Here is a 26,968-nt window from a genome sequence, read left to right as displayed (position 1 = left end):
TTATATTATTGTTATGTATGTTGTTCTAGTATGTCTGCCTAGGTAATTAAAGGCTATGCACTTGTAATTACCAGAATGCGCTCTAGTGGGATTTCGAATTATAAGTGTCCCTTGTGCATGGAGAAGCTCACTGCCTACCGGTCGTTCCTTTCCAGTCGTAGAAAGAACAGACCGATCTGGCAGCTCCCAGGTTATCTCTGGTATAGGTATTCCATTAGCAATGCATTTAAGATGAACGGGAACGCCAGCCACTCCTTTCATAGTTGGCGGTGGCCCATTAGTGATCCGAGGTGGGTATGCAATAATTACGACAGGCACAGCAAGAAGTGCCTCACCAGCATCATTCTTTGCTCGGCACACGTAGTTTCCGCGATCATTTGTGGTCGTCTCGTGTACAACAAGTGTCCCATTGTCCATTAGATGGTAGCGTCCACTCACTTGTGGACGTGCAAGAACAAAACCTCCTGGTGTGGTCCAAGAAACACTGGGCTGGATTTCATCTGTCAGGCAATGTAGGAAGAGGGTCTCTCCAGAAATTCCTTGAATAACCCCCTTTGGCCGTGTTAGAATATAAGGCTGTTGAATCACCTCAAAAACAACCAGCTTCTCAATATAGCCCATGTTGTTTTTTGCAGCACAACGGTATTTACCAGTGTCCTCTATGCTGGAGTTATAAATAACAAATGTGCCCTCCTTGCCCAGATGATATCTTGAGCCCTCAAACCCAGGTCCTCCACTGAGCCGAGTTCTATTGGGTAGTGTCCATATGATCTCGGGTGTGGGTTGCCCATCAGCAGAACAGTTCAGCACTGCAGTTCTCCCAACCCGAGTCACCACTCTCTCATTAAAAGGGTTCTTAAAAATGGGCCTCCTGAGCTTGTCTGTCACTTCCAGTTGAACCAACATGACTGCTTCACCTCCATTATTCTGAGCCATACAAATAAATTCTGCTGTGTCCGACGGCCGAACATTACGGATCTCTAGCGTACCATTGTTATGGACATTAATCCTGCTCCCATAATATGGAGCAGTGAGAAATATATTGTCAGGCATGATCCATGTGATCCTTGGGGCTGGATGCCCTTCAGCCTTGCAGTCTATTAGCTTTCTAGTATATTTGATTGCTGTCTCTTTCATCACAGTTCTATTTTGGTTGAAGCCATTGATGATGGGTGGGGTACCATCAATGTCCAGCTTATATACTTTATTCTCCTCGCCTGCAGAATTCCGAGCCATGCAGACATACTCGCCAGAATCAGCTAATTTAACATTTCGTATATCAAGGGAGCCATTCGCATGCACTAAGTAACGCTCATTAGATGCAGCAATCATGTCTTTGGAAGGCAGCATCCAAAGGACCTTTGGCTTGGGCTCCCCTATAGCCTTACAGTCAAATAGAACATTTCCACCTGGCTTCACTTTGGCATGGGACAGCTTAGGGTGTTGAATGTGAGGCACTGCAGTCACCACACTTATGTGAACATGCATCTCGTCCTTACCCAGTTTGTTTTCAGCATAACAGGTATAGTCACCTTCCTCATCAGTACCCACTTGATTCAGGTACAGTGTTCCATTATTAAACATGATGTAACGTTTGAACTGATCCCCTTCAGTTCCATCTGCTTGCAGGGCACTATTCACCAAGGTACCATCAGGAAGTCCCCAAGATATCTCTGGCATGGGGACACCAGCAGCCATACAATCCACTTTTAAGTCATTGCCATAAGGCACTTGCTTTCTACTAAAGACTTTTGGTTCAATCCGAGCTGGCTTCATAGAAACTGACACCCTCATTAGCTGTACATCTTCCCCAACGTTGTTGCGCGCAACACAAAGGAAGTCCCCAGCATCTTTCTCATTGACTGATTCAATGACGAGGGTACCATTTTCCAGGACTTTGATACGGCTGCCCATTCTGAAATGAAAATGTGATATTTTTAAATACATGTTTACATAGTGAATTATAACTGTTCACTGTTGGTTTGAGAACATTTGTAGAACAGATTTTGATATAGAATATGCATTCACATGCTCATGTTTCATTCATTTACCCTAATTCACCCTTTGCTGCAAGTTTGATTGACAGGCGATCTGACCAATCACATCGCCGAATCTGCCGCTTTGTCCGACAAAGCAGTCAGGAGTTAGTAGATTAACGTCGGTGGACTTGAACTTGGAAAAACGGTGTGTAGGCCCACTGACGTCTTTCCGCGGTTGAAACGACATTTCTTTTAGTGTTCATTCATGTTTATTTCATGCTTATCAATGAACTAGAAGGAAGAGATGATCAGTTCACGAGCAGCTTTAACTGAGGCGCTACAGCGATCACGACACATTAAAGAGACACAAAACGCTATTTATTGTTTAACTTTCTTAAAAAAAATTACAATTTCAAAGTTGAGACTTTGTTTAATATCAAAAGTAACTTGCTCTGTCCTGTCTGTCGGCATGTTGTCAGTGTCCTCTTTGCTCTGCGATGTATTTTCTCTACGTGAAAATGTGTGTGGTGTGAGAGCGCCATGGCTTGTCGGACATAGCAACAGTAACTAAAGGGGGCAGGTCTTTGCGAACGGTCATTTGAGATTTACTCTAGTTCATTCAAGGGATACATTAGCTAAATAAAAAAATAAATGTATTTTTCAAAACTTTAATTCTTTAAAGTTCTATAGGTTATTTTTTTACACACTATGCTCAGTTCTAAAACATTTAATCAACATTTTTGTATTTATTTTGACTGCAGTCTCTATAAAATATTTTAAAAAGAAAAAAATTATAATTGTTCAGTACTCGCAAATAACAAGACAACTCAAAAGTTGTGGGAAATCTCTTCTCATTCAGAGATAGGGAAGAGTACTTCGCAATTAAAACATTACAAACTTCAGCTTTATGTTTTTGCAATTAAACAACAATAACAACAAAAACTATTTAAATGATAATTGTTATAGTCTACCTGTGCGACTGATCCACCAGAGCCTTGGAGGGAAGCCTCCAAATAATTTGAGGTTTTGGGTTCCCAACTGCAGAGCAGTGCAGATGAAGAAGATCACCATATATCACATCATTTCTTCTTTGTGATGTCTCAGTGATCTGAGGGGCAGTTTCTGTCCTCTTCACAGAAAGTGTGACAACACGACGTTCTGACCCTGTAGAGCTTGTTGCAATACACTCATATTTTCCACTTTCAGTTATTTCTACGTTCCTCAGGTAAAGTGTACCATTAACAAAAACGGAAACTTTGCCGTGTGAGGAAGTTAGAGGCTGTATTATCCGGCCATCATATAAGACCCAGTGCGTTGTGGGTTGCGGGTCACCATAAGTGGTACATGGAAAAAAGAGATTCTGCCCAGTATCAGCTTTCACCAGCTGTCGCTTTTCTTCCAGTATTACAGGCGGTGCTGCTACCACCTGTAGATGGACAGTGGCGGTGTCAGTACCAGCTGGATTACTTGCAATACACTTATAATGTCCACGATCTAAAACGGACACCTCTTGAATGGTTAGAGTCCCCATTGTGGTTACTGTTATTCTGTCATGCTCAGGGTTCAGACCCTTGACTTCAGTATGGTTAGGTAGAATCCATGACACAGTGGGCACTGGTCTGCCCTCTGTCCTGCATTCCATGTGTACAGTTTTCCGAGCAAGAATCTTGATTTCTCTCATCTTTTTCTCCAATATCCGGGTGGGATAGGCCACAACTGACAATGTAACCACAAGCTTGTCAGAACCATACTCGTTCTGGGCAAAACATATGTACTGTCCATGGTCTTTAATGTTTGTTTTTTGGATGAGCAATGTTCCATTCTTCAAAACTTCAAATTTACCCATTTTCCCTTTGATGGTTAACATATTACCTGATGATATAAAGGAGACAAAAATGATCAGCAGACATAAAAAGTTTAAGTTGTGACTTCAGACATACCAAAATGTAAAATAAAATAAAAAAAGAGCATGATATAGCAATAGAAAAATCCAGGTTAGGCTTTGTGGTTTCAGTTTTGTACCTGTGGTAGACAAGAATCGGTTCCAGCTGATAGTAGGCTCAGGGTTGCCAGTGGCCATGCAGGGGAGGAAAGCATCAGAGTTTGACAGAACAGTAAAACTGGCAGCTTTTCCACCATTAATCCTTGGCTTGGAGGTAATATCCCTATTAGATGAGGCGTCATACCTTGTTTTATCATGTGCATCGTCAGTACTACTGCTGTATGGAAATGGAGTGAACATGTTGGCTGTTGAATCAGTCATTGTGCCTGAAGTAACGGTTCTGCTCTGAGGAATACCAGAGGCATTTGGCTGAGGACATTCTAAACAATCCTTGTATTTCTGTTCATGTATGGTTGGCTGTACTCTGATCATGGGGCTCTGCGTTGTATGTCTCCAACCTCGTTCTGGGGAATTCCTCATATTTGTGTTCACTCTGGTTGTGGCCAATTTGTCAGCGTTATTAGTCACTGTGATAATTGGGGGTTTTGTGGTTGCTTTTTTTATGGGCTTTCTCCCTCTGGAGCCTCGTCTGTGATAACCAGGCTTTTGGTTTCCCCACGATACAGTTTGAGAATCTGAGAAGTTATTCTGACCAGTGTCTTGCTTTACTGCAGTCCTCATTGTTGGTGGGGCTGCTAGAGTGTGAGAAACCCGTATTGACTCTGTGGTTGTGAACAGCTCATGGAAGGCTGGAAAACTGAAAAACCTGGGTGTTGTAGATGGGGTTATGATATTGTCAGAGAAATGTGTTTCTATAAAAGCGGAAGAACCTGACGAGTCATCGAATGATGTCTCTGGAGTATTGATATTGTGTCTTGTTGCTGGAGGAGAGGCTATAATATGTGTAGGCTGCAGATCTGTAGTAGGTACTTCCGTTCTTGCCTTGTAAGATTCTGCTGTGGATGCGGAGGTCATCTGCTCCTCATTAGTGGACAACGTAAATGGGTTTTGATGCTTGCTGAGGGTTTCTGTCGGTTCCCCCTTGTGTCCAAATGGTCCATGCCATGGAATCTTCCCATGTGCATTTTTAGAAGACATCGTGGGTGTGGTTGTAGTTGTGAAAGTTAATTCTTTCGACTCTTCAGACATGGAGTGCATTTGTGAATCAGTGACAGTGTAAGTCTTTCCAGAGACTGACAAATCCGTTGCAATGGCAGGTTTTTCTGTCCCTCTCAAAGAGGAAGTTGGCATGTAATACCTAGCTGTAGGGTTGACCAGGCTTTGATCCACTGATGTTTTGCATTTATCTGTAGACACTCCAGATGTAACTCTTTTCCCATTGCCACAATCAGTGATTTTGTCCATATTGTGTGAAAATGTGAGATTGTATTCCTTGTTTATAGAAAGATGTTTAAATTTATCAAGTAAAGATTGTATGTCTGTAATTTTGCTGGGCCGAATGATCCTACGCCTGCCCTGAATTTTACGCCTCTTTCCAGATTGCATCTTTTTGGATGGAACAATTTGGATCTGGTGTTTGGAAATGATGGTGGACCCAGGAAGGAGCTCTGACTTGATTCTTTGAGTGGTCTGAAATGTAATCTTTTCTCTGTCTTCCTCGGTTGTGGTGACCGCTGTTATAATGGTCTGACTCTTAGGATCCAAATAGGTGACATTTGGGCCCTGGAAATTGTAAAGTGGTGTAGCTCCAGTGGTAATGTCTTCTGAGTCCCCAGAGAACAGAAGCTCTGCAACTTCTGCCAGAGAAGGTTTGAGAGTAATGAGTTTCCCTAAGGGTCTATTTGTTGCTCTCTCATATATGAAGGTTTTACTATCGCCATGACTTAACATATAATCTGACTTGGTTGTAGTAAGGGTTGTCTCATCTTTTTGAGTCCCATAATTACTCGATGTGTAACTGGCCATAATAGGGGTGGCAAGTGTTTGAATATGAGAGTGTGATGTTGCTGCAACCAAATTTGTTTTCTCTTTTGCTCTTAAGATGTTACTAGTGTTATCAGATATCACTTCAATGAAAGTCTCTGGGATTTTGATACCTGTGGTTTTAATGGTGCTAACTGGTTTATGCTCAAGTGTTTGAGTAGTTGTCATTACAATAAATTCATCTTCAGATATACCATCCCCTGAGATTGCGTCTTTGTCGTCAAAAGATTCTTTAAGTGTTTTAGACACCTCTAAACTGACTGTCTTTTGAGACTTATCAATGAAAGTGGTACCTTCTTTCTTGTACTTTTTATTAAAGACTCTTCTAGAGTTCCCTCTATTCCCTATTCTACGAATGGGAACCTTATTAAATTTGGACTGTAGCCAAGTGTATGGTCTCCCTGAGGTAATGCTCCTTGACTCCTCACTAACCCTTTGTGAGAGATACCTACTTCCAAGTGTCTGTCTATCATCAATAATTTGTACAACATGATCACCAGGTTCCTTTACATAAGTTGGCCTTGTGCTATTTGACAAATCACCATGAATAGTTACTTGATAAACTATCATATCTGCTCCTAGAAAGTTTCCAGCTAAACATCTGTAAAATCCTGTGTCTCTGGATGTCAGTCCATGTATTGCCAAAGTGCCATTTTTGTGGAGCTCTCTGTGTCCATAGGATTTGTCTAAAACTGTGTGGTCAGGAAGTATCCACTGAATGGAAGCCTGTGGACTACTGGCTGATGTGCAATCAAGAAGTAGGTTCTGACCAAGGGTATGTGAGACTCTGATCCCATTCATCTTTTCTTCTTCAGTATCCAGGGGCAGCACAGTTACCCTGAAGGCAAGAACATCTGCGTCTAGGTAGTTAGTTGTAACACAATGATAGACCCCTGTATCTGAGATTTCAACCGATTTTAAAGTAAGCTTTCCTTCAGAAGTTACTACGATCCTTTGATCCTCACTGTTGTATGGTGCATGCAATTTACTTCCATCTGGTAGAATCCATTCTACAATGGGTTTAGGATCCCCAACGGTCTGGCAATTCAATTCAGTAACTCCACCAGCAAGGACTGAGAGTTCAGTCCTGGTCTGGTTGTCCCTTCTTATCATTGCCCAGCTATACTGGTCTCTACTATCCTTGCTGCTATCAACATCTATTTGAACATTGGATAAATACTTGATAGTAAGGGTCGGGAATGTTGTTGTAACACGGTCCAGCTGTAGCAGGACTATACCTTGCATTAACCATTCAGGATTTGCTTTGATTTTTGCTTCAATTTCTGTAAAAATATAATCTGCAGTGTCATCTACTTGTTTGTATGTGTAAACTGTATCTGGTGTAAGAGAAAGTAATAATCCTCGCTCAAGTCTCATCGGGGAATCGCTATAGGTAGCCAAAATGTTCCAAATCTGGCGTATATCGTCATAATCAATGTTGCAGGTCAGCAATGTAGAAACAATTGCACTCAGGGCAGTTAAATCTTTGCCATTCTGTTGAAAGGTTGCAGTTAAGTTTTCCATTCCTGTAGGCCTCTGCACAATACATGCTATCTTAGCATCATTGTGGAATTGATCTGTGATGTTCATTTCCAACATGCCAATGGGTGCAAAAAAATCTTTAGGAGAGACTGAGGTATAGTCACCATCACCCAAGGTAAAATTCCTCTGTTTTAAGTGAGGATGAATCCGTGGTCTGGTGCATGTGTAGCTGTCACTTTGCAAATGCACAATGCTGCTGCCTCTGGAGGAAATTGGGAATTTACAGACGGGACACTGTTCTTTCAGAAACTTCCTGTCTCTTTTGCATTTTAGAACACCTGCAAAAGCAGAATTAGTTCTCATTAAATGTATATGTATATATATATATATAGTCCATTATTATTTACACTCTTGTGTTCAATATAGACCAATCTCACCAGGGTGTTTCTCTATCCACTGGACAAGCCAACCCATCCGACAATCACATGACCAGGGGTTTCCACTAAGGAAGAGACTCTCAATCTTGTAGCATCCAGCGAATATAGTAGCAGGCAATGTGGTTAAAGCATTGTCTGACAAGTAAATGGTCTTGAGAGATGACCATTTCAAAATCTGGCTGAACCGCAGTGATATAAATGTATCTGGATGAAGCTGTTGGAGTAGGTTTCCCTCGAGGTTGATCAACTGCAGCATTTTTAATCCATAAAAACTTTCTGGGTGGATGAAGGTTATGTGATTATGGTCCATATGAAGACGTACAAGATTGTCCAGGCCTCTAAATGTGTTCTTGTCAAGCTTCTCAACTCTGTTATAACTCATTTTCAGAACCTAGACATGCAACAACAACAAAAAAAGAATCATTAAGACGTGACACTAAAATGACTATATTATACTCCATTTCAGAAAAGCTTCAGACCTTTTCAATGGCCACAGTTAAGAGCACAAATTATAGAAACAAAAGGACTTCAGTTATGTCACAATTCCTATAAAATGCATGTTTTCTAATTAGTATCCAGGGCCATATTTACTAAACAGGGCAAATTAGAGTGAGAGCGCAATTCCACAAAAGCGCAGATGGGAGTGGAAAGTTCTGCGCGTGATCTACTGACGACACGCACATTAATGAACACAGACGCAGCTGGATCATTTCCATAATGACCAACGCAATCTACCAGTTAGCATCTGGTTTAAGACATGCTTTTTTGGGGGCGGCTGGAGCATAAGGATTTGATTGAGTTTGACAAGGGCCAAATTGTGATGGCTAGACGACTGGGTCAGAGCATCTCCAAAACTGCAGCTCTTGTGAGGTGGAACAGTGGTGAACCGGCAACAGGGTCATAGTATGACAGTATGACAGGCTAGCCTTGTTTATACTCCACACATCCGCGCGAGCGCAAGGGTGCGTGCGGCAAAAATGAAAACATAAACGTGGAGTGGGCGGTCGTGCACGTTGAGCGCATTCATCGGAGACACGTGCAGTCAGCGCCAGCAGAGGCTCGCGGAAAGTATAAACAAGGCTGAAGCACCCTCAGTTGATACTGTAATAATATACTGGCGAAACAGATTGGGACTGATTTGCACATTTGTGTTCGCACTCTGGAGAGCGCCATCTATTTACAATGTGTTTTTGCAGCGGTGAGTAATGTAGCCAGATCTCTTGAATGTGATCCGAGTTTTTATTCAGTGCTGAGTTAATGCAGGCTCACGAAACTCGAGGCTATACAGTCTATAATATCTAATGAATAAAACTATTGATTTTCATGCTGCTAAGAGGACTGATGGCCAATTGCATGCTGCAAAGTTTGGGAAGTGACATCTAAATATAAATGCTGGATTCACTCTGCATGAGACAGAAATATCCTCCTGAGACCCAGAATACAGGTTTTGCCTCTTTAGAGGAGTAAGAGGACATTATATTTTAGTGAATTTCTCTGACAACATACACAGTTTTGTCTGGATATTTATATGAAACATTATATTCTTATGAAAATATTCCTTTTTATTACTCCCATTATTACACGTCTTTTTACGTTACATATTGTCCTAAAAACACATTACTATGCAAATTAGATATAGTGTATAGATGCATTGCATAGAATGGGAATGGCATGTATGGCCTTGTTTATCATTAGGGGTGTAACGGATCGCAGTTGATCCGTGACCCGCGGATTTATTGAGCATTTTTTTTAAACTTGTGGATCCGATATTGCTTTTTAAGTGATCTCGTTCCTTTAAACTCAATGCAGAGTTTCAGAGAAACACATGTGTTCACGTGAACAGGGCGTGTGTTAATCAGTCAGCAGTGGCTAGCGGAGGAGCAGAAGAACTTGAAAAGCCTCCCGCATCATTCAAATCGCATATATGGGAGCATTTTGGCTTCCCCGTAAAATATAATGATGACGGAAGAAGGGTGGTGGAAAAAACTCGAACAGTATGTAGGCACTGTGGCACGAGAAAGCCGTATAAGTGGCGCATACATAGAGCATGGCACCTGCTGACGCCCGTTTCACACATACTCCGTTTGCAGTGCGTATGCGGTGCGTATTTTTTCCGTACCCTTGTTAACGGATACAGTTTTCACTGCACGCGGCGGCTTCGGTCCGTCAGTGCATTCCAGGAGCGCGTAGCCATACAGCTGTGCTGCGATCGTTTCCGCACAGAGTCTATTTTTTGATGTGCTGGCGCTGAATCAAAGTAACAGCGCATCCGCAGTAAACATATCGATGCGAAATAATTCCACCACAGATGCATATAATGTAAAGTCTACTCTGTTTCAAACTCAACACATGGCTTTTTGCCTCGAGTAAAGCAAGGAAAACGGCCTTTAAGTAAACAAGGAGAAATAATGGAGAGCACCTGTCCTTTCTTGGAGGTGGAAAAACAAATTTCTTTATGACCTGCAGGATTTCTTGTAAAAAGATTTAAAAAGAAAAGAAAAGACGACAGTCGGTTTTTGTCTATCGTAAGTTTTAATTTAAAATGTTTGTTATTTTAACATAGTCTATTGTCTGTTTTGCAACTTACATGAGCAACGTAATATATACATCTAAAGTAGGTACTGGGCCATATAAATAAAAAGTAATGCATTCAATAAAACGTTGTTTAAGTGTAGTGCGTTTAAACATGATATCTATAAAATAGTGTATAGGCCTACAAAGAGAATTGCAATGTTGACATCCTAATCTTAAAAAAAAAAAAAAAAAAAAGCTCAGGCCCATTTTCACGTCTCAGGTTGTTTTTAGTCAAATTTGATTTATTCAGATGGTTATTTATTTATTTTATTTTTGTTAACACCAAAAGTTCCTTGTTAACCTATAAACCATATAGGTTATGTTAACACCAAAAGTTTTCATGTAATAAATGGAAAGCAAATAAAAATAGTCTCCTCCCCCTTTTATTCTGATCCGATCCGTGACTCATGATCCGTAGTCGATCCGAACCGTGAGTTTTGTGATCCGTTGCACCCCTATTTATCATTAATACTTGGTCAGTTTATTGTTTGGTTAACTTTGGATAAATATTTTAAGACCGTGCAGTGCACAAAATTAAGATTCGAGAGATGGTTCAAGTCAGTGTTCAATAAATAAAGTTAAGTTTAGAAATGTTGTGCATCCACTTATTATTAGTGTGACATTTTAGCATGCAAATGAAGGTGAAAACTTCAAGATCTCAGCCCTAAAAATCGGCATCGGCTATAGAAAAACCCATATCGGTCGATCTCTACTTGGTGCCAGACACCACAGCACACCTTCAGGGGTCTAGTGGAGTCCATGTCTCGACAGGGTCAGATGAGCTCAAGAACAGTGTGTAGAGCTTCATGGAATGGGTTTCCATGGCCGAGCAGCTCATCCAAGCCTTACATCACCAAGTGCAGTGCAAAGCGTGGGATGCAGTGGGATAAAGCGCGCCGCCACTGGAATCTAGAGCAGTGGAGACGTGTTCTCTGGAGTGACCAATCATGCTTCTCTGTCTGGCAATCTGATGTACGAGTCTGGGTTAGAGTTTAGATTCTCTGCCCAAGCGGACCGGGTCAGGCCGATATTTCCCGCCACTATCCTCGGGCCAGACTCTTGATCAAGCATTTGTGTTTTTTTTCAGCATTACTTTATTAGCCTAATTGGGTGGGCCGAAAGCTATGCCATGATCAGAAATAATATATATTTTTAGCAAAGTAAGAACTAATACTACAACTAAGAAACAAATGTGTACAAAGTTGCACAAGTCAGGATTAGTCTAAAGATCTGTGTTAAACTCACAGCAAATGCAGTGATGAAGGAGAACCACTCTGAGACACCGGTCATGAGCTACTCACCGGTCATGAGCTACTCGCGTTAACACTGCGCATTGCTTAACTAGCCTATTTCTTTTAGTTTCGAATTGTTTAGATTAAAAGTGGACATTTCAAGCTTTCTATACACATATCTCTCATGTCTCGCAAGTAGCTGCTGAGTTTCGGTTTATTTATGAGACGCTCTCCAGTTCATGTGCAATGCATGTGATCGCTCCCGCGCCTCCATGTCACGATTATAGTCTGCTATAGTCTATTTGCTTCTTATTTATTAAATCCAGGCAATTGGCTGACAAAACCTTGATTCAAATAAAATATATACAAAAACGAAACGAAAGGCACTTTTTATAAAACAAAACTTAATATTAAACAAAATATAATAGCCACCAAAATAATTTCTGACCCACTCGCATCTTTGCACTTTTCATAATCAGATGAAATTGAAAAATAACATAATATTTAAACATAAATATGACACAAAATACATTGTTTAATGGCAACAACAAGTATAGTAGGCTACAGTACAGATAAATGTTATGTCTGAGCGGATTTTAGCACTTTACCGGTGAGCCGTTCATGAGTGAAGCGCTGGCATAGAGCGTATTATTGAGCGTCACACCGCTCTGCTTCGCTCATTAGAGGCTTGTTCTCATCAGAATGCCCACGTATTCAAAAATGGTCGGGTTTAAATCAGGCTCGAGCTCATAATTACAGTTAATGTGTTGGGCCAGACCACACACATTTTTTGAGCCCGATCTAAGCTCTAGTCTGGGTTTGGTTGCCAGGAAAATGGTACATGCCTGACTGCATTGTGCCAAGTATAAAGCTTTCACCAAGACACTTTGGACAATTTCATGCTCCCAACTTTATGGGAACAGTTTTGGGATGGCCTCTTCCTGTACCAGCATGACTGCGTTCCAGTGCACAAAGCGTCCCTCCATAAAGACATGGATGAGCAAGTTTGGTGTGGAGGAACTTGACTGGCCTGCACAGAGTCCTGTCATCAACCAGATAGAACACCTTTGGGATGAATTAGAGCGGAGTCTGGACACAGTCATGGACACACTCCTAAACCTTGTGGAAAGCCTTCCCAGAAGAGTTGAAGCTGTTACAGCTGCAAAGGGTGGGCCAACTCCATATTAAACCCTACGGATTAAGAATGGGATGTGCATGTAAAGGCAGACGTCCCAATACTTTTGGCAATATAGTGTATATGTATATTACTGTTTGTGCACACAGCTTCCCTGTCAAACAATTATATTTATTGAATAAAAAAATCTAAATATCAGGTTGGGACATTGTCGAGTTCTGATGCCCTCAGTACCGCTGCTTCCAAAATGCAGAGTTCGCAGTTTGTGTAGGGTACCATTTCCGTTGCTCAAAAAATACCCTTTCATTCTATATTATTTATAAACATAAATATAAAGAAATAATTGCATTTTACAGTGAACGCAGTAAGCACACGTGAAACCGCCATTAATTCCCTAATGCGCCCCGTCCCCACCGTATGTTCACGGCTGGCTGACAATTTGTGAGAACTACGCTGAGAAAAAAAAACCCAAGATGAATCCCGTGCATCAGTTGCCTATGCATGTTCACAAACATGTGAAAGTTTTGGCTATTAAAGTTAATGGGTGAGATTAATTATGTGTTAATCTAGTGCTGGGCGGTATACCGGTTCATACCGAATACCGGTATTTATTTTTGTTATGATATGAATTTTGATGATACCGCAATACCGGTATGTCGCTTAAACAACGTTCGAAACGCAGCGCAGCACGTCATTGTTTGAGAGGGGACGCATTTCACTGTTGCACTGTACTAGTGAGAGCAGTCAGAGCACAGCTGAGATCGCCTCCTATACCCCCATTCACTATTCCCTACGTTATCACTTTATTTGAAGGAGTGAATGAAAACGAGTGCGTGAAGTCGGACAACCATTGTGTGTACAGCGGCTGTACACTCGTTATTGCGGTGCGATGTGGGATAGAATGAGTGCACTCAATAACGTCCACTATAGAGCACTGTCCCCTCCAAATAATGCCCTATTTGAGGTTATAAGGGGCGATTTCGGATTCAGCGCTTGATTACAGTGGAGAATTCGAACTACACGCGGCGCGCGCGAGAGAGCCGCGATGAGTTTAACAACGCTCACCACATGGGTCATATATCAGATATAGACCGGAGCGAGCGCGTCTTAAGTTTTTTTGGACATTTTTCATATACTATAGTGCTCTAAACGTGAACCCGAAGCGTGTATGCGCACATATTTCATCACGTCTTTTTCAAATGAAATGGGCACTGATTAGGCTACACTAAACCATAAGTCTGATCACGACCGCGATGACACGATGGATTATTCTGCTATACAAAAGACAATGAATGATGTAAGTTAATAAATAAACTGACAAATCAAAGAAGAATGGGCAAAAAAGTAACTGCTAATTCTTTCTGTGTTAAACTGATGTGTGTCATTTGTTTAGAGAGTGCTCTTAAATGTATTGCAAAAATCCGCGTTTCTCCCTCGTTTTGGCAGTTGTTATATAGGATTTTTATAACAACAAGACAAGATTTTTTAAATGCTTACGATGCCCTCAACTCAGTTTTTTTCTCTCTCTCTCTGTGGTCATATTTTAATATCCATGTGTAATGAGTGTGTTACAGGTCTGTGTTTTATTGGTGGTCTCTCCATAGCATCATTTTGAGGGGCTTTGCAAACCTGTATTAACTCTAGTGTGGAATTTTTCTACAATATTCACTCATCATGACAGTAAAATATGGCATTCTAGTCAATCTACTGCAGTATTTCCTCTCTCAATCAGTAGAAAATGTGGTTAACACCCGGTCATGCATAGGGGGAAAAAATACCGTCATATACCGTGAAACCGATATAATTTAGAAAAATACCGTGATATATATTTTTGGTCATACCGCCCAGCACTATGTTAATCTCATACCACGTTAATAATTTAACCACATGCAATGCATCTGCATTTGATACTAATGCAATTTATACATATAATTTCAATTATTTAAATTTTTGCTATACATGGCGTTTTGAACCATGGTAAAGATATCTGTAGGGCTGTCAGAAGGGGCAAATTCCACAGACGAATATCCATAAACCACATTATTAGACGTTCTCTAAGGCTGCACAATTTATTAAAACTATTTAAAAATCATAATACATCATTTCATAATTGTATCATTAATAAACCTAAATCAGTATGCTTTTAAATATGCATATGCATTTAGTCAACCGATTCATACAGACGCTGAATCATTCAGTAACACTGAGTGTTGCTGTGAGACGCGTTATGGTTCTGCTGTGATCTTTGTCTGGAACTATTTTTGCTGCTGAAATAGAATAAAAACAGTCAATATTGCATGTAAAATGTAAGTGACAATGTTAATTAATTGTTTATGGAACTGTCATATGAAATCAGTGTCATTTTCAGTCGTGATGGTATTCAGGAAAACAACACTCTTGGTTCTGTGATGGTGCTTAACTGTAGGCTATCATATGTTATAAATATTAAAAACTCCACAATTTTTCATTTTAAACCATGTACGTTAACTGAGTTTATTTGTGTGAGAGGCGCTCATTTGTTGTGATTTCTCCTCGAGAGTGTCAACAGCACAACCCTGTTACTGTCAGTTCATTATACATTATATTATTATCAACTAACGATCGCTACTTACACTAAATTAATGCAGAATCATTCTTGCATTTTGGTGATTCCCTAGTTTTTTTTTGTTATTGACATTTTAATCAGGATACTTGTCCCGGACAAGTGTTAATGTTGAGCACTGATTTAAGTATTGTGTTATATTGTATGCTGTTTAATGGAAATAAAAAATATAAATTATAAAATTATAAAAGTATTCTTTCTATCACTGCCAGGTTAGTCTTGTGTTGTAATGATTTATGACTCTGCTGTATGCCTAATGATGAGGATATAATGCTTTTTAATGAATGAAGGTAAAATAATACATATAATTAATTAATTAAATTAGTATTAAATTATAATGAAGTTTCTAGTGACCTCTTAAATGTGTGGAGTGTGGAGCATCAATGGGAAATGAAAAAAAAAAACAATCAATCAATAAATAAATACATTATAATAATAATAAACAAATTTTAATAAAAAACTATTCTTTCCTGTATTTTGTATTCCTGTAATATTGCATACGAATTCTTCCACTTTTTATAGCCAGAAGATTTTCTAATGACAGTGTATTATGTTCCATTTCCTTCATCTTATCCTTTAAATCATGTTTTTTATTTTTATATTCTTTGCAGTTTATGAGAACATGTTCAACTGATTCTGGTTTATTGCACTTATTGCACTTCCCTGTAGGATGTTTATCTGTGATTCCCTTGTGAATGTCATGTCATCATTATTTTATTTAGTCATGTGGTTTCTCCGTTCTGTTTGTGATTGGGTCATTGTCTTGATTGTTCACAGGTGTTCCTTGTTTGTCATTAGTCTCTCTGTATAAATAGCCCTCATGTTTCATTGTTCTCTTGTCTTGCTTTGTCTGTGTAACCCCTGCTTTTCATGCCATGTTTACCACACCAAGCCAAGTCAAGTCTCTGTTTTGGATGAATAAAGCTGCTCTTGAGTTCTTCAAACTTGCCATCAGTGGACTTCATTACAACTAGGGATGGGCAAATGAAGCCTCATGAAGCACAGAGGTTTTCCCCTGATTGTTCTGGGAAAAAATTAAAAGCTTTCGAGAGTGTCGAAAACAGCGCTATCTAGTGTTTAGTAAAAAATAAAGCCACCAAAACCATGTGAAAGAAGCTTCGTCTGACGAAGCAGCAACCACACATTCCATAGATAGTTTCATGTTATGTGCAAAAATAAAAGCCTAACAGTGTCCTTGTGTGTGTATGTTGAATTTCTCATCTTTTAGTTTGAATATCAATATGATAATGTGAATAATGTAAACATATATGAATTGCATATGGCAAATATAAAATTTTCCTGAAATAATTTGGATTCTTTATATTCATTGACTGACTGGGTATTTAAAAATGTAATTGAATAAGTCTGAATGAAACATACTCGTAATGTAAGATCTGGGGGTTCGAACATTCCAACATGCAAAATGAATCGCGCACGTGATTGGACAGAAAGTGAGGCTTTGTTTGCCATTGGTCACGTGATTTCTACGTTAACAACACAAGCCTCGAATCAAGGCTTCATTTGGCACGGCCATTTATGCTTTGTACAAGCCCCGACGCCTCGGTTCAAATGTCACATCACTAAGTACAACTTTAGATATAATCGATTGTGTTTATGTATTGTGTGTATTTGACAGTATTAGCACAATAAGACTTGAAAGATAACTTAGTCCAGTGATCCGGCGCTGTTTGACAGGCTTTAGTGTGAGTGCGCTTCGGGTGTGAGTGCTTAAGCATTTCAGAACAGAATGCGAATGAATAATAGTTTTACCTGGAAGGTAAAATATAACTTTTGTGAATGCGAATAATTGCAGAGTGAATGTATGTCAAGTTGTACAGTATTGGGACAAAGGCGCCAGAACTGCAACTGATAGAATGTGCACTTAAGCACAATACTATGATAATTCTTCAAAAGCAGATCGTGGAGACATTTTAATCGTCCATGAGCAAAAATCGTGATATAACACACATTCCTACATGAACTTTCCTTAAAGGTCCCATGGCATGGCATTTTTCTATTATTTTATAATGTTTCCTGAGGTGTACTTATATTGTTAGTATGATTTTTACATCATAAAATGTCAATTTATAAATAAAAGGCATTTTTTTCAATACTGCTGTTTGCCTTGTGGCTGAATGCCCTGTTTCAAGAGGCGTGTCTGCTGTGAGACTTCAGTAAAAACGCCCACTGTTGTGATTGGCTGACATCTTTGCATTTGAAATGAGCAGAGGGGGCGTGGTTTAACGAGGTCAACGATGCACGAGCTGCTGCCAGAGAGACGGATGGACCGGAGTTCACTTCACATCAGTTCTCAGCATGTCTCAGTTCAGTGAGCTGTTGTAGTTACAGCATATACTTCAGGTTATTAGTCTATTTCTAGTCGGAGGGACTTTCACTCATGTCAGAAAGTTAGTAACTTTAGTAAATGATGGATCAGCGCTGACTGGAGACGCGAACCGTTTAGAATGATTCAATCCGATTTGGTGAACTGATTCGGTTCACTAAAAAGAACCGGTTCAAAAGAATGATTCGTTCGCGAACCGGACATCACGGAGACGGAGCGATTGCTAACAAAGTTATTTATAGTAACTACTGAGTTGTGAGAGCGCTGTCTGTCAGCGCGAGTTTATTGTGTTTGTATCTGAGAGTTCTGAATAAACACGAGTCCCAGTCATGCAGAGTCCGTCTTCATCATTATTACCAACTTTGTAACACATGCAAAGTACCATTACAGCTGTCCAGATGAACAAGTTACAAGTAAGTGTTGATAATAGCATTATTTTTTAGATATGTTCCTATCATATGAAACGCGTCAGTGGCGTCACTGACGCTTTTCATATGATAGGAACATATCTAAAAAATAATGAATAAACACGAATAAACACGCATTGAGTACACAGCGCAAACAAAGACACAACAGCAGTAATCGAATGTAATCCAGTTTATTGTGGGGATAGCTGGCTAGCCTAGCCTGATACGCTCACGCTTACCCCCCGTCTGCTTAATCTCGCGCCGCGTTTGGTGCCTCCGCTGTGGGCCAGATGCATTACTGGGGGTCGGGGATGTTGAAGGCCGACCGGCCAGTGCAGCCCGAGCCTCGGCGTGTGTGAGGTTTATCTCTTAAGATGTGGCTCTGCTGATGTTGAGCAGAAACGACTGTATGCACATTTTAGAACAGATAGACGCGACGAGGACGTACAAAAACACTGACTCACAAGATAGAAAACACGAAAACACCGTTCTGTCGGGAGAGAGAGAAGCCGCTGCGTGTGCACGAATAATAAATAATTAGCTACACATCAGAAATCACTGATCAGTGATCACAGATCAGAAGGAACTGAAAAAAGACTTCTGTTTTCATTTGTTCATCCAAACACTGAGAAACTGCAGCGTTCACTCGTTCACAAGCAATGATCTCTCAAGCGTTTGCATGGGCGTGCCAGATTCTCTGGGTGGAGGAAAGGGAGGTAACCGTTCCTGCTTGGACGTCAAACCAGGAGACTTCAGGATTGGCTCGTCTGGGCTGTCATTTTCTCAAAGGCAGAGAAAGACAGCCAGAACTCGGTTTCACACCGATCAACATTTCTATCCACTTGGGAACAATATTCAGGCTAGGGGAACTCATATTAATGTTGAAAAACCTTATAAGATGAAAATTTCATGCCATGGGACCTTTAAACAAGAAGATATGCTACCTAGGCTATGTTAATTAACTAGCCAGCTAATGTTAGCTCGCAACATAGCCTATTTTAGTTTATATGCATTTTCTTAACATACCTTTATCCTGATGTTTTTTATTCTCTTCCTGTTTTTTTTCCTTTCTTTTCTCTGCACCAGAGGGAAATGTCCTTTTTTGTGACATACAGTGTAGTGATGCACCGATCATGATTTTACATGGCCGATTCCGATATCGATTTCCGTTTTTTTTTTTTTTTTACACAATAAAAGAATGAAAGTATACATGAACAAGATGTTTATTTGGTATTTAACAGGCTAAATTGGCTTTTGGCTAATGAAAACAAGTCCGCAATCTGAAATTAACAGGAAATTAAATTGGAAATGAAAAGGCTGAAAGGTGAAATTAAAGGAAAGAACTGCATATTCTGCAATCCAAACAAAGATGTTACTTAAATCAGCATTTGTTTTTAAATTCAGTGTAAAGAAAAAAAGTCTTTACCAGTGAAATTAAATAAAACCAAAGTATATAATTGTTCCAAAATGTTAAATCAAATAATGTTTAGTGCAACGAAAAAAACTAAGATGCTACAGCAGGTCAAATTAAGTCAATGTAAAACTAAGATGCTACAGCAGATCAAATTAAGTCAATGTAATTTTAAGGTAAAATGATCATCCTATAGGCTACAGAACTGATAGTATTTCATTTCAAAATTGCATGCATGGTCTTCTTTAGGGTACAAAAAGAAGTATTTCGGCTTTGTCACAAGTTAGTCTGTTTCGTTCTCATCCGATCCAACACGTGAGAAGCTGAGCTGAACAAACGCTCACTATCTACACTTGTGCAGGGCGCGGAGAGGTAAGCTTGCGCAACTTCAGCTCGCGCAGGAAAGCGGCTCTTCATTCCCTTCAGCGTATCTCCTTCCCTCAGTTCTCCAGTTTCTGTTTGTAACACACAAGTGACATGTTCGCGAATGATTGCAAATGATAGGCGTATGTGCACGCGGCCACACTTCCGGAAAAATCGGCAGAAAAATACAAAGAAAACGGTTCCGGTTTTTGGCCGGTCAACCGGTGCATCCCTAATACAGTGCATCCGGAAAATACTCACAGCGCTTCACTTTTTCTAAATGTTATGTGACAGCCTTATTCCAAAATGGATTCAATTCATTATTTTCCTCAAAATTCTACAAACAATATCACATAATGACAACATGAAAGAAGTTTGTTTGAAATCTTTTCACATTTATTACAAATAAAAAAAAAAACGAGAAAAAAAAAACACATGACCATAAGTATTCACAGCCTTTGCCATGACACTCCAAATTGAGCTCAGGTGCTCCTGTTTCCACTGGTCATCCTTGAGATGTTTCTACAACTTGATTGTACTTGGTAAATTCAGTTGATTGGACATGATTTGAAAAGGCACACACTTGTCTAAATAAGGTCCCACAGTTAATAGTGCATGTCAGAGCACAAACCAAGCACTGAAGTCCAAAGCTGCGTCCCAATTCGCATACTATCCGTACTAAATAGTATTTGAAAAAATATTTAGTATGTCCCAAATCTTAATATGTTGAAAAGAGTATTCCAAAGATTCCCGGATGGTCTACTATTTCCGGTCAGAATTCGAAGTGCAGATCGATGTGCACTCTAACGACTGATATTGCCCACAACCCATTGCGAGATGGACAAGGATTCGATTAGAACTACAAATGCGGATAAAAAGTGTTAAAAAACTACAAACATGACGGTTATGCGAGTCCGACATTTAACCTGACGGAAAGATATTTATTCAATATTATCCTCATTATATTTCACCTGCAGCAGCATTGAAAACTTTTGTAATGATACATTTGGCCATTAACTTTGCAAACACACGTGAGGAGTCTCTGCATTAAGGACCCACAAATGGCAGATCAACTTGTGACTACATTTCTCTCCGATACGGTAGGAAATTAAATTGAATGTGGAGGATTTGAACTGTGACGATTGACAGGGCAGATTAAACGGTGACGGGATGTACGTAACTAAGAAACAGAGTCCGTTATAGATTACAAAGTAGTATGTCCCAAAGCTTGCATACTCTTCTGCTACACACTCAAAAGTAAGTACTTTTTCTTCACAAAAAGAGTACATACTTTTAGGTCGTAGTATAAGTAGGCGAATTGGGACGCAGCACAAGGAATTGTCTGTAGACCTCCGAGACAGGATTGTGTCGAGGCACAGATCTGGGGAAGGGTACAGAAACATTTCTGCAGCATTGAAGGTCCCAATGAGCACAGTGGCCTCCATCAGCCGTAAATTTGGAAGTTTGGAACCACCAGGACTCTTACTAGAGCTGGCTGCTCGGCCAAACTGAGCGATCGGGGGAGAAGGGCCTTAGTCAGGCGACCAATAATCCGATGGTCACTCTGACAGAGGTCCAGCGTTTCTCTGTGGAGAGAGGAGAACCTTCAAGAAGAATAACCATTTCTGCAGCTCTCCACCAATCAGGCCTGTGTGAGGGAGTGGCCAGACAGAAGCCACCCCTCAGTAAAAGGCTGCCTGGAGTTTGTCAAAAGGCACCTGAAGGACTCTCAGACTATGAGAAACAAAATTCTCTGGTCTGATGAAACAAAGATTGAACTCTTTGGCCTGAATGGCAAACGTCATGTCTGGAGGAAACCAGGCCCCGCTTATCACCTGGCCAATCCCATCACTACAGTGAAGCGCAGGTGGCAGCATCATGATGTGGGGTTGTTTTTCAGCGGCAGGAACTGCGAGACTAGTCAGGATCGAGGGAAAGATGAATGCAGCAATGTACAGAGACATTCTTAATGAAAACCTGCTCCAGAGCGCTCTGGACCTCAGACTGGGGCGAAGGTTCATCTTCCAACAGGACAACGACCCTAAGCACACAGCCAAAATAACAAAGGAGTGGCCAGGGACAACTCTCCAAAGTCCTTGAGTGGCCCAGCCAGAGCCCAGACTTGAACCCAATTGAACATCTCTGGAGATCTGAAAGTGGTGGTGAACCGACACTCCCCATCCAACCTGATAGAGCTTGAGAGGTCCTGCAAAGAAGAATGGGAAAAACTGCCCAAAAATAGGTGGGCCAAGCTTGTAGCATCAACTCAAAAAGACTTGAGGCTGCTATTTGTGCCAAAGTGCTTCAACAAAGTATTGAGTAAAGGCTGTGAATACTTGCTTTTTTTATACATTTGCAAAGATTTCAAACAAACTTCTCCCACGTTATCATTATGGGGTGTTGTTTAGAATTTGAGGAAAATAGTGAATTTAATCTATCCAAGGCTGTAACATAAAATGTGAAAAAAGTGAAGCGCTGTGAATACTTTCCAGATACACTGTATATGACAGTTTGGCTGCAATGGCCCTGTCTCTTCAATCACCTTCAATAATCAATCACAGTCTGAATCTGCTTGCATTCTGTTAAAGGATTAGTTCACCTCAAAATGAACATTTCCATTTCCATTAAGTTTTTTAAGGAAAACGTTTCAAAGGATTTTTCTCCACACAATGGACTTCAATGGCAACCAAAACGTCCACATCAATGCAGTCTCAAAGGGCTTTGAAGTGCTTCAAATGGTGCTGCACGATCCCAGCTGAGGAATAGGGTCTTATCTAGCGAAACCATCGGCCATTTTCTTAAACAAATTTAAATGTATATACTTTTTAACCACAATTGATCGTCTTGAGCTGGTCTGCAACGAGCCAGACATTACGTAACGTACGTTGAAAAGGTCACGCCGAACGTGGGCTGAAGTATCGCCCCATTGTTTACAAAGCGAACGTTTGAAGACTAATACAAACACTTTTTTAACAAAACAGGTAAAACAATGATAAAGATGGCTTTGGGGTGAGTAAATTATCAGGACATTTTCATTTTGAGGTGAACTAATCCTTTAACATAATATTACAGTTTTGTTGTTGTTATTTTAAATTTAATATTGCGTTTTTGTATAATTACCATTGTCCATTGACACATAGCTGTCAACCCTCCCGTTTTTTCCGGGTTTCTCACGTATTTTAGCTCTTTTCCCGCTCTCTTCCCGTTTTAGTATTTTCCCGTAAAATATCCCGTATTTTTACGTTCTGATTGTGTTAACTCAGAACACGCAACTATCTGGTTTAGTGCCAGAAGACGCGAATGAGAAGTCGCGCGCACTGTGAGAAAATTTGTCTGTGCACTCATTCGAGAGCGCGCACACGTCTCTCAGCGCGCAAATATTGAGTTCTCTTTCAAGTCTTGCTCTTGAACGGACAAACTCACGCAAAAAGTATGTCAACATGTCGATATTGATGAGTATTCTAGCAGACATAGTCTGTATATGGCTTAAGTAAGCTTTATACAGTCCAGAAAAGACGACGCATATCCGAGGTCTTAAAGGGGCAGTAGCCTTTACAGCTGTCTGTTTAATGTCAAACAAAAGACAAGGGCATCACTCACTGCTCTTAATTGAATAGCTTTTGTAAGTTTAATAGGATTAATCTTTAATTTATACAGTCAAATATGCAGTGTTATTTTACATTTGATCAATTTCTGTACCTGAAAACTGATGTTAGACGTACCTGAAAAACCTGAAAAGCATAGTTTATTTTATTAGTATCTTTGCTCGATAGTATTTATTTGTGCTGCTGCTTGTATTTAAATGATTTGTTCTTATTATTTTCTTTTTTTTTATTTGACAGTAGTCATTTTTCCCTGAACATAGCAAATACTGAACCGTACCGAAACGGTGAACCTAAAACCGTGATACAAACCGAACCGTGAGCAATCTGTACTGTTATACCCCAAGCGTAACGTATGATAAAATGACTGAAAAAAGGTTGGGAAACACTGGCTTAGGCTACTATCGAAGAAGAAGAAGACAGTTGCAGCCGCGGGCGGGAGGAAGAGGGAAAAAGTAGCGGGAAGTAAACTTCAAGGAGAGTATAGTAGATGAGTGTGATGTGCAATGATGGATCAGGACGCTGACGGCCAAAATCAAAATATTTTGTGTAGTTATAAACTCTTTAGACTTTTTTTTAAGTTTGTGGGTAAGAATCGTGAAAAAAAAATCCCTTATATTGTGGATGGATTCCGGGAAATCTCCCTTATTTTCAATGTTCAATGTTGACAGCTATGCATTGACATAATATATCACAAAAAATAAAAATCAAGCTGTCATTTCATGTGCTCTTGGGCGCCACCTGGTGGCCACGGGGGCCCTAAGCAGCCGCTTAGTTCGCTTTAAAACCATTACATACTCCGCAAGAACAGAGAATCAAATGTAATTTTGTTCTCTCAGCCCTGGTTTGGGAGTTCCTGCAGCTCGTTCTCGACACATCATCTGAGCAGAACTTTTTTCTTGTGGGTGTCCAAGAACTATTGTGCGATTGGTCAGAAATGTAACTGTTCGGCACCTGCTTTTCTCATGAAGTATGGAATGTCCTGGCCAGAACAAACTTTATTCTTGTATAGCATAAAGGTCCTCATTCGAACTTATTATGGCCAAGAACGGCCAATTTAGACAGTAACAGACCATCTAAGTAACATGTAAATGTCCGTAGTTTGTTCACAGTATTTGTGCTAATTTATTCCAAAATGGAGATTTGGGGTGTTACAGAGATGAAGTGATTAGAATTTGGCTGGTCATGTGATCTCAACATGACATGCATAATATGGATGAATAGCCCTTGTGTTAAATAAAACTAGTGTTTTTTAAGACCAGTGATATGACTGAAGTCACCATCTCATATTCATTGTTTTAATTTGAAAACATTGATGGCATATTTAAAGGCGTAGTTTACCCAAAAATGAAAATGTGATGTTTATCTGCTTACCCCCAGGGCATCCAAGATATAGGTGACTTTGTTTCTTCAGTAGAACACAAATGAAGATTTTTTTAACTCCAACCGTTGCAGTCAGTCAATCTTATAATGCAGGGGTGTCCAAACTTTTTAAAAAGGGGGCCAGATTGTTGTGGACATACCCCGGGGCTGGTCCCTTTTCTATTACATATATATATATATATATATATATATATATATATATATATATATATATATATATATATATATATATATATATATATATATATATATATATATATATATATATATATATAATGTATGACATGTTTTGTTTCTTGGAAACATGACAGATTTGGCTTGAGCTGACAGTAGAGTAGCTTGAGATAGGACATTTAACAATATCTGTAAAACTTTCATCAACCAAAAAGTTTTAATGGGTGAAATTTAAATATTATTACTGAGTTAGAACTCTATTCTTATTTATATTTAATAAGTGCTCTATTTAGATCACCACAGGTAAAACCACACTGCAAAAAATACTTTTCTTACTTGGTATTTCTGTCTTTTTTCCAGTCCAAATATCTAAAAATTCTTAAATCAAGATGCTTTTACTAAGGAAAATGACGTATTTTTTCTTGATTCCTGAGGGGAAAGATCTAATTGAATTGAGTTTTTGCTTGAAACAAACTAAATTATTTGCCAATGGATTCGAAAAATAATCTTGTTTCTGTTTGGGACAGAAACAAGATTCCAAACAGAAGTAGTAAAAAAAAATATTTTCAATCTCTAGAATGGCTTTATGGTATTTAGTCTATAAATTTATAAATACAAATGCACAAAACTGCAAGTTTATGACAAAAATAGTCTGCAATTTGGCCTTTATTACTAATTTAATACATGTCACCATTACAAATGAAATAAAATTAGATATTAACCTACATTTCTAACAAATTACAACGGTTATAGGTAGTGTTACCACTGTAAAGCCATGATAAATGTTGGTGAATAGTTGTTTGTGAAGTATTTTAACTGAATCGGCTCAGCTGATTTGCACGTTAGTGTTGTTGATTAGGTCAGCGCTGTTTAACTTAATTTAAATTAAATCAAATCACAGAGATTCGATGCTCGTACCGGAGACCTCTGTGCTGAACTCAAACTCTTCTCAAGGGCTGTTTAGTGGTCATGTGATTGAGACACTCAGCAGGTAATCACATTTGTTTAGAGTCAGAGCTTGCGAGTTGCGCAAGCACAAGTAGCGCTGTTTCGTTCCGCTTTTGGCACTGTTTCCCTGGCCTAAAATCTAGTACTCCCACCTTGCGTTGACATAGTGAAACTGCATGGTTTGTAAATTATCCGTGGCGGGCCACAAATAATATATTTTAATAGACAAGCTGCAGGCCGTTTGAAATTCATCCCGGGCCACATTTGGCCCACGGGCTGGACTTTGGACACCCCTGGTATAATGCATGTTAATAGTAACACATGAGAGTATGAGAACTATGAGTAAAAAAACATGCACATACAAATCCATATTAAACCCTGCGGCTCGTGATGAAGACATGAAATGATCGGATGGTGCAAGAAACCGAACAGTATTTATATAATTCTCTCCTCAAATACAACACTGTCCATCAGCCTTCACTGCATGATCACATTTTTGGGTGAACTATCCCTTTAAACAGAAAGTTTAGATTTTTATGTTGCTCTCCAAGTAGTGAAATCAGTATTTTACCTGCAGAGATGTGAGGTCATGGAACGAGCTGTCTTCAACCGTCTTGATAATGTTACTGTGCAGCATTAATAGTTCCAGATTTTTCAGTCCAGAGAGGTCGTTCGCTTTAAGAGTTGATAAACTGTTGTACCTGAAACACAAAATTACAAAATGTAGGAATCAGCCATAAATAAGCTGCTTTCAATGGCATGCTTGGAGAAAGTTTCATGCTAGTTAAATTGTCTGCGGTATGTTTTACCCCAGGTTAATTCTTTCAACAGCTGGCTGAATGTCCCTGGGTATTTCACTCAGGTATCTGAATGTGCAGTGCACTTCTGATGGAGCATAACAGGCGCATGATTTGGGGCAGCCGCTGCTTCTGTGTGTTATATTGGCCAAAACACACAGCAGCACCATGAATCTCCACAGCAAACACGGCTCTGCTGTTGGGCCACACAT

General features: G+C 39.8%; 1 protein-coding gene across 1 annotated transcript; it reads right to left on the bottom strand.

Moving 5' to 3' along the window:
• Positions 1 to 26,968, bottom strand: igsf10 (immunoglobulin superfamily, member 10; the record flags this gene model as incomplete). The annotated part of the gene is made up of 6 exons (XM_079823239.1): positions 1 to 1,915; positions 2,951 to 3,851; positions 4,002 to 7,685; positions 7,785 to 8,175; positions 26,531 to 26,660; positions 26,769 to 26,968. 6 exons carry the CDS (start codon positions 26,966 to 26,968, stop codon positions 1 to 3), a joined length of 7,221 nt encoding a protein of 2,406 aa, XP_079679365.1.

This window comes from Gobio gobio (assembly GCF_949357685.1).
Source record: "Gobio gobio genome assembly, chromosome: 8".
NCBI classification, from domain to species: domain Eukaryota; kingdom Metazoa; phylum Chordata; class Actinopteri; order Cypriniformes; family Gobionidae; genus Gobio; species Gobio gobio.
Note: the sequence above shows the minus strand (reverse complement) of the source record. Positions and strands in the feature narration are given on the sequence as shown.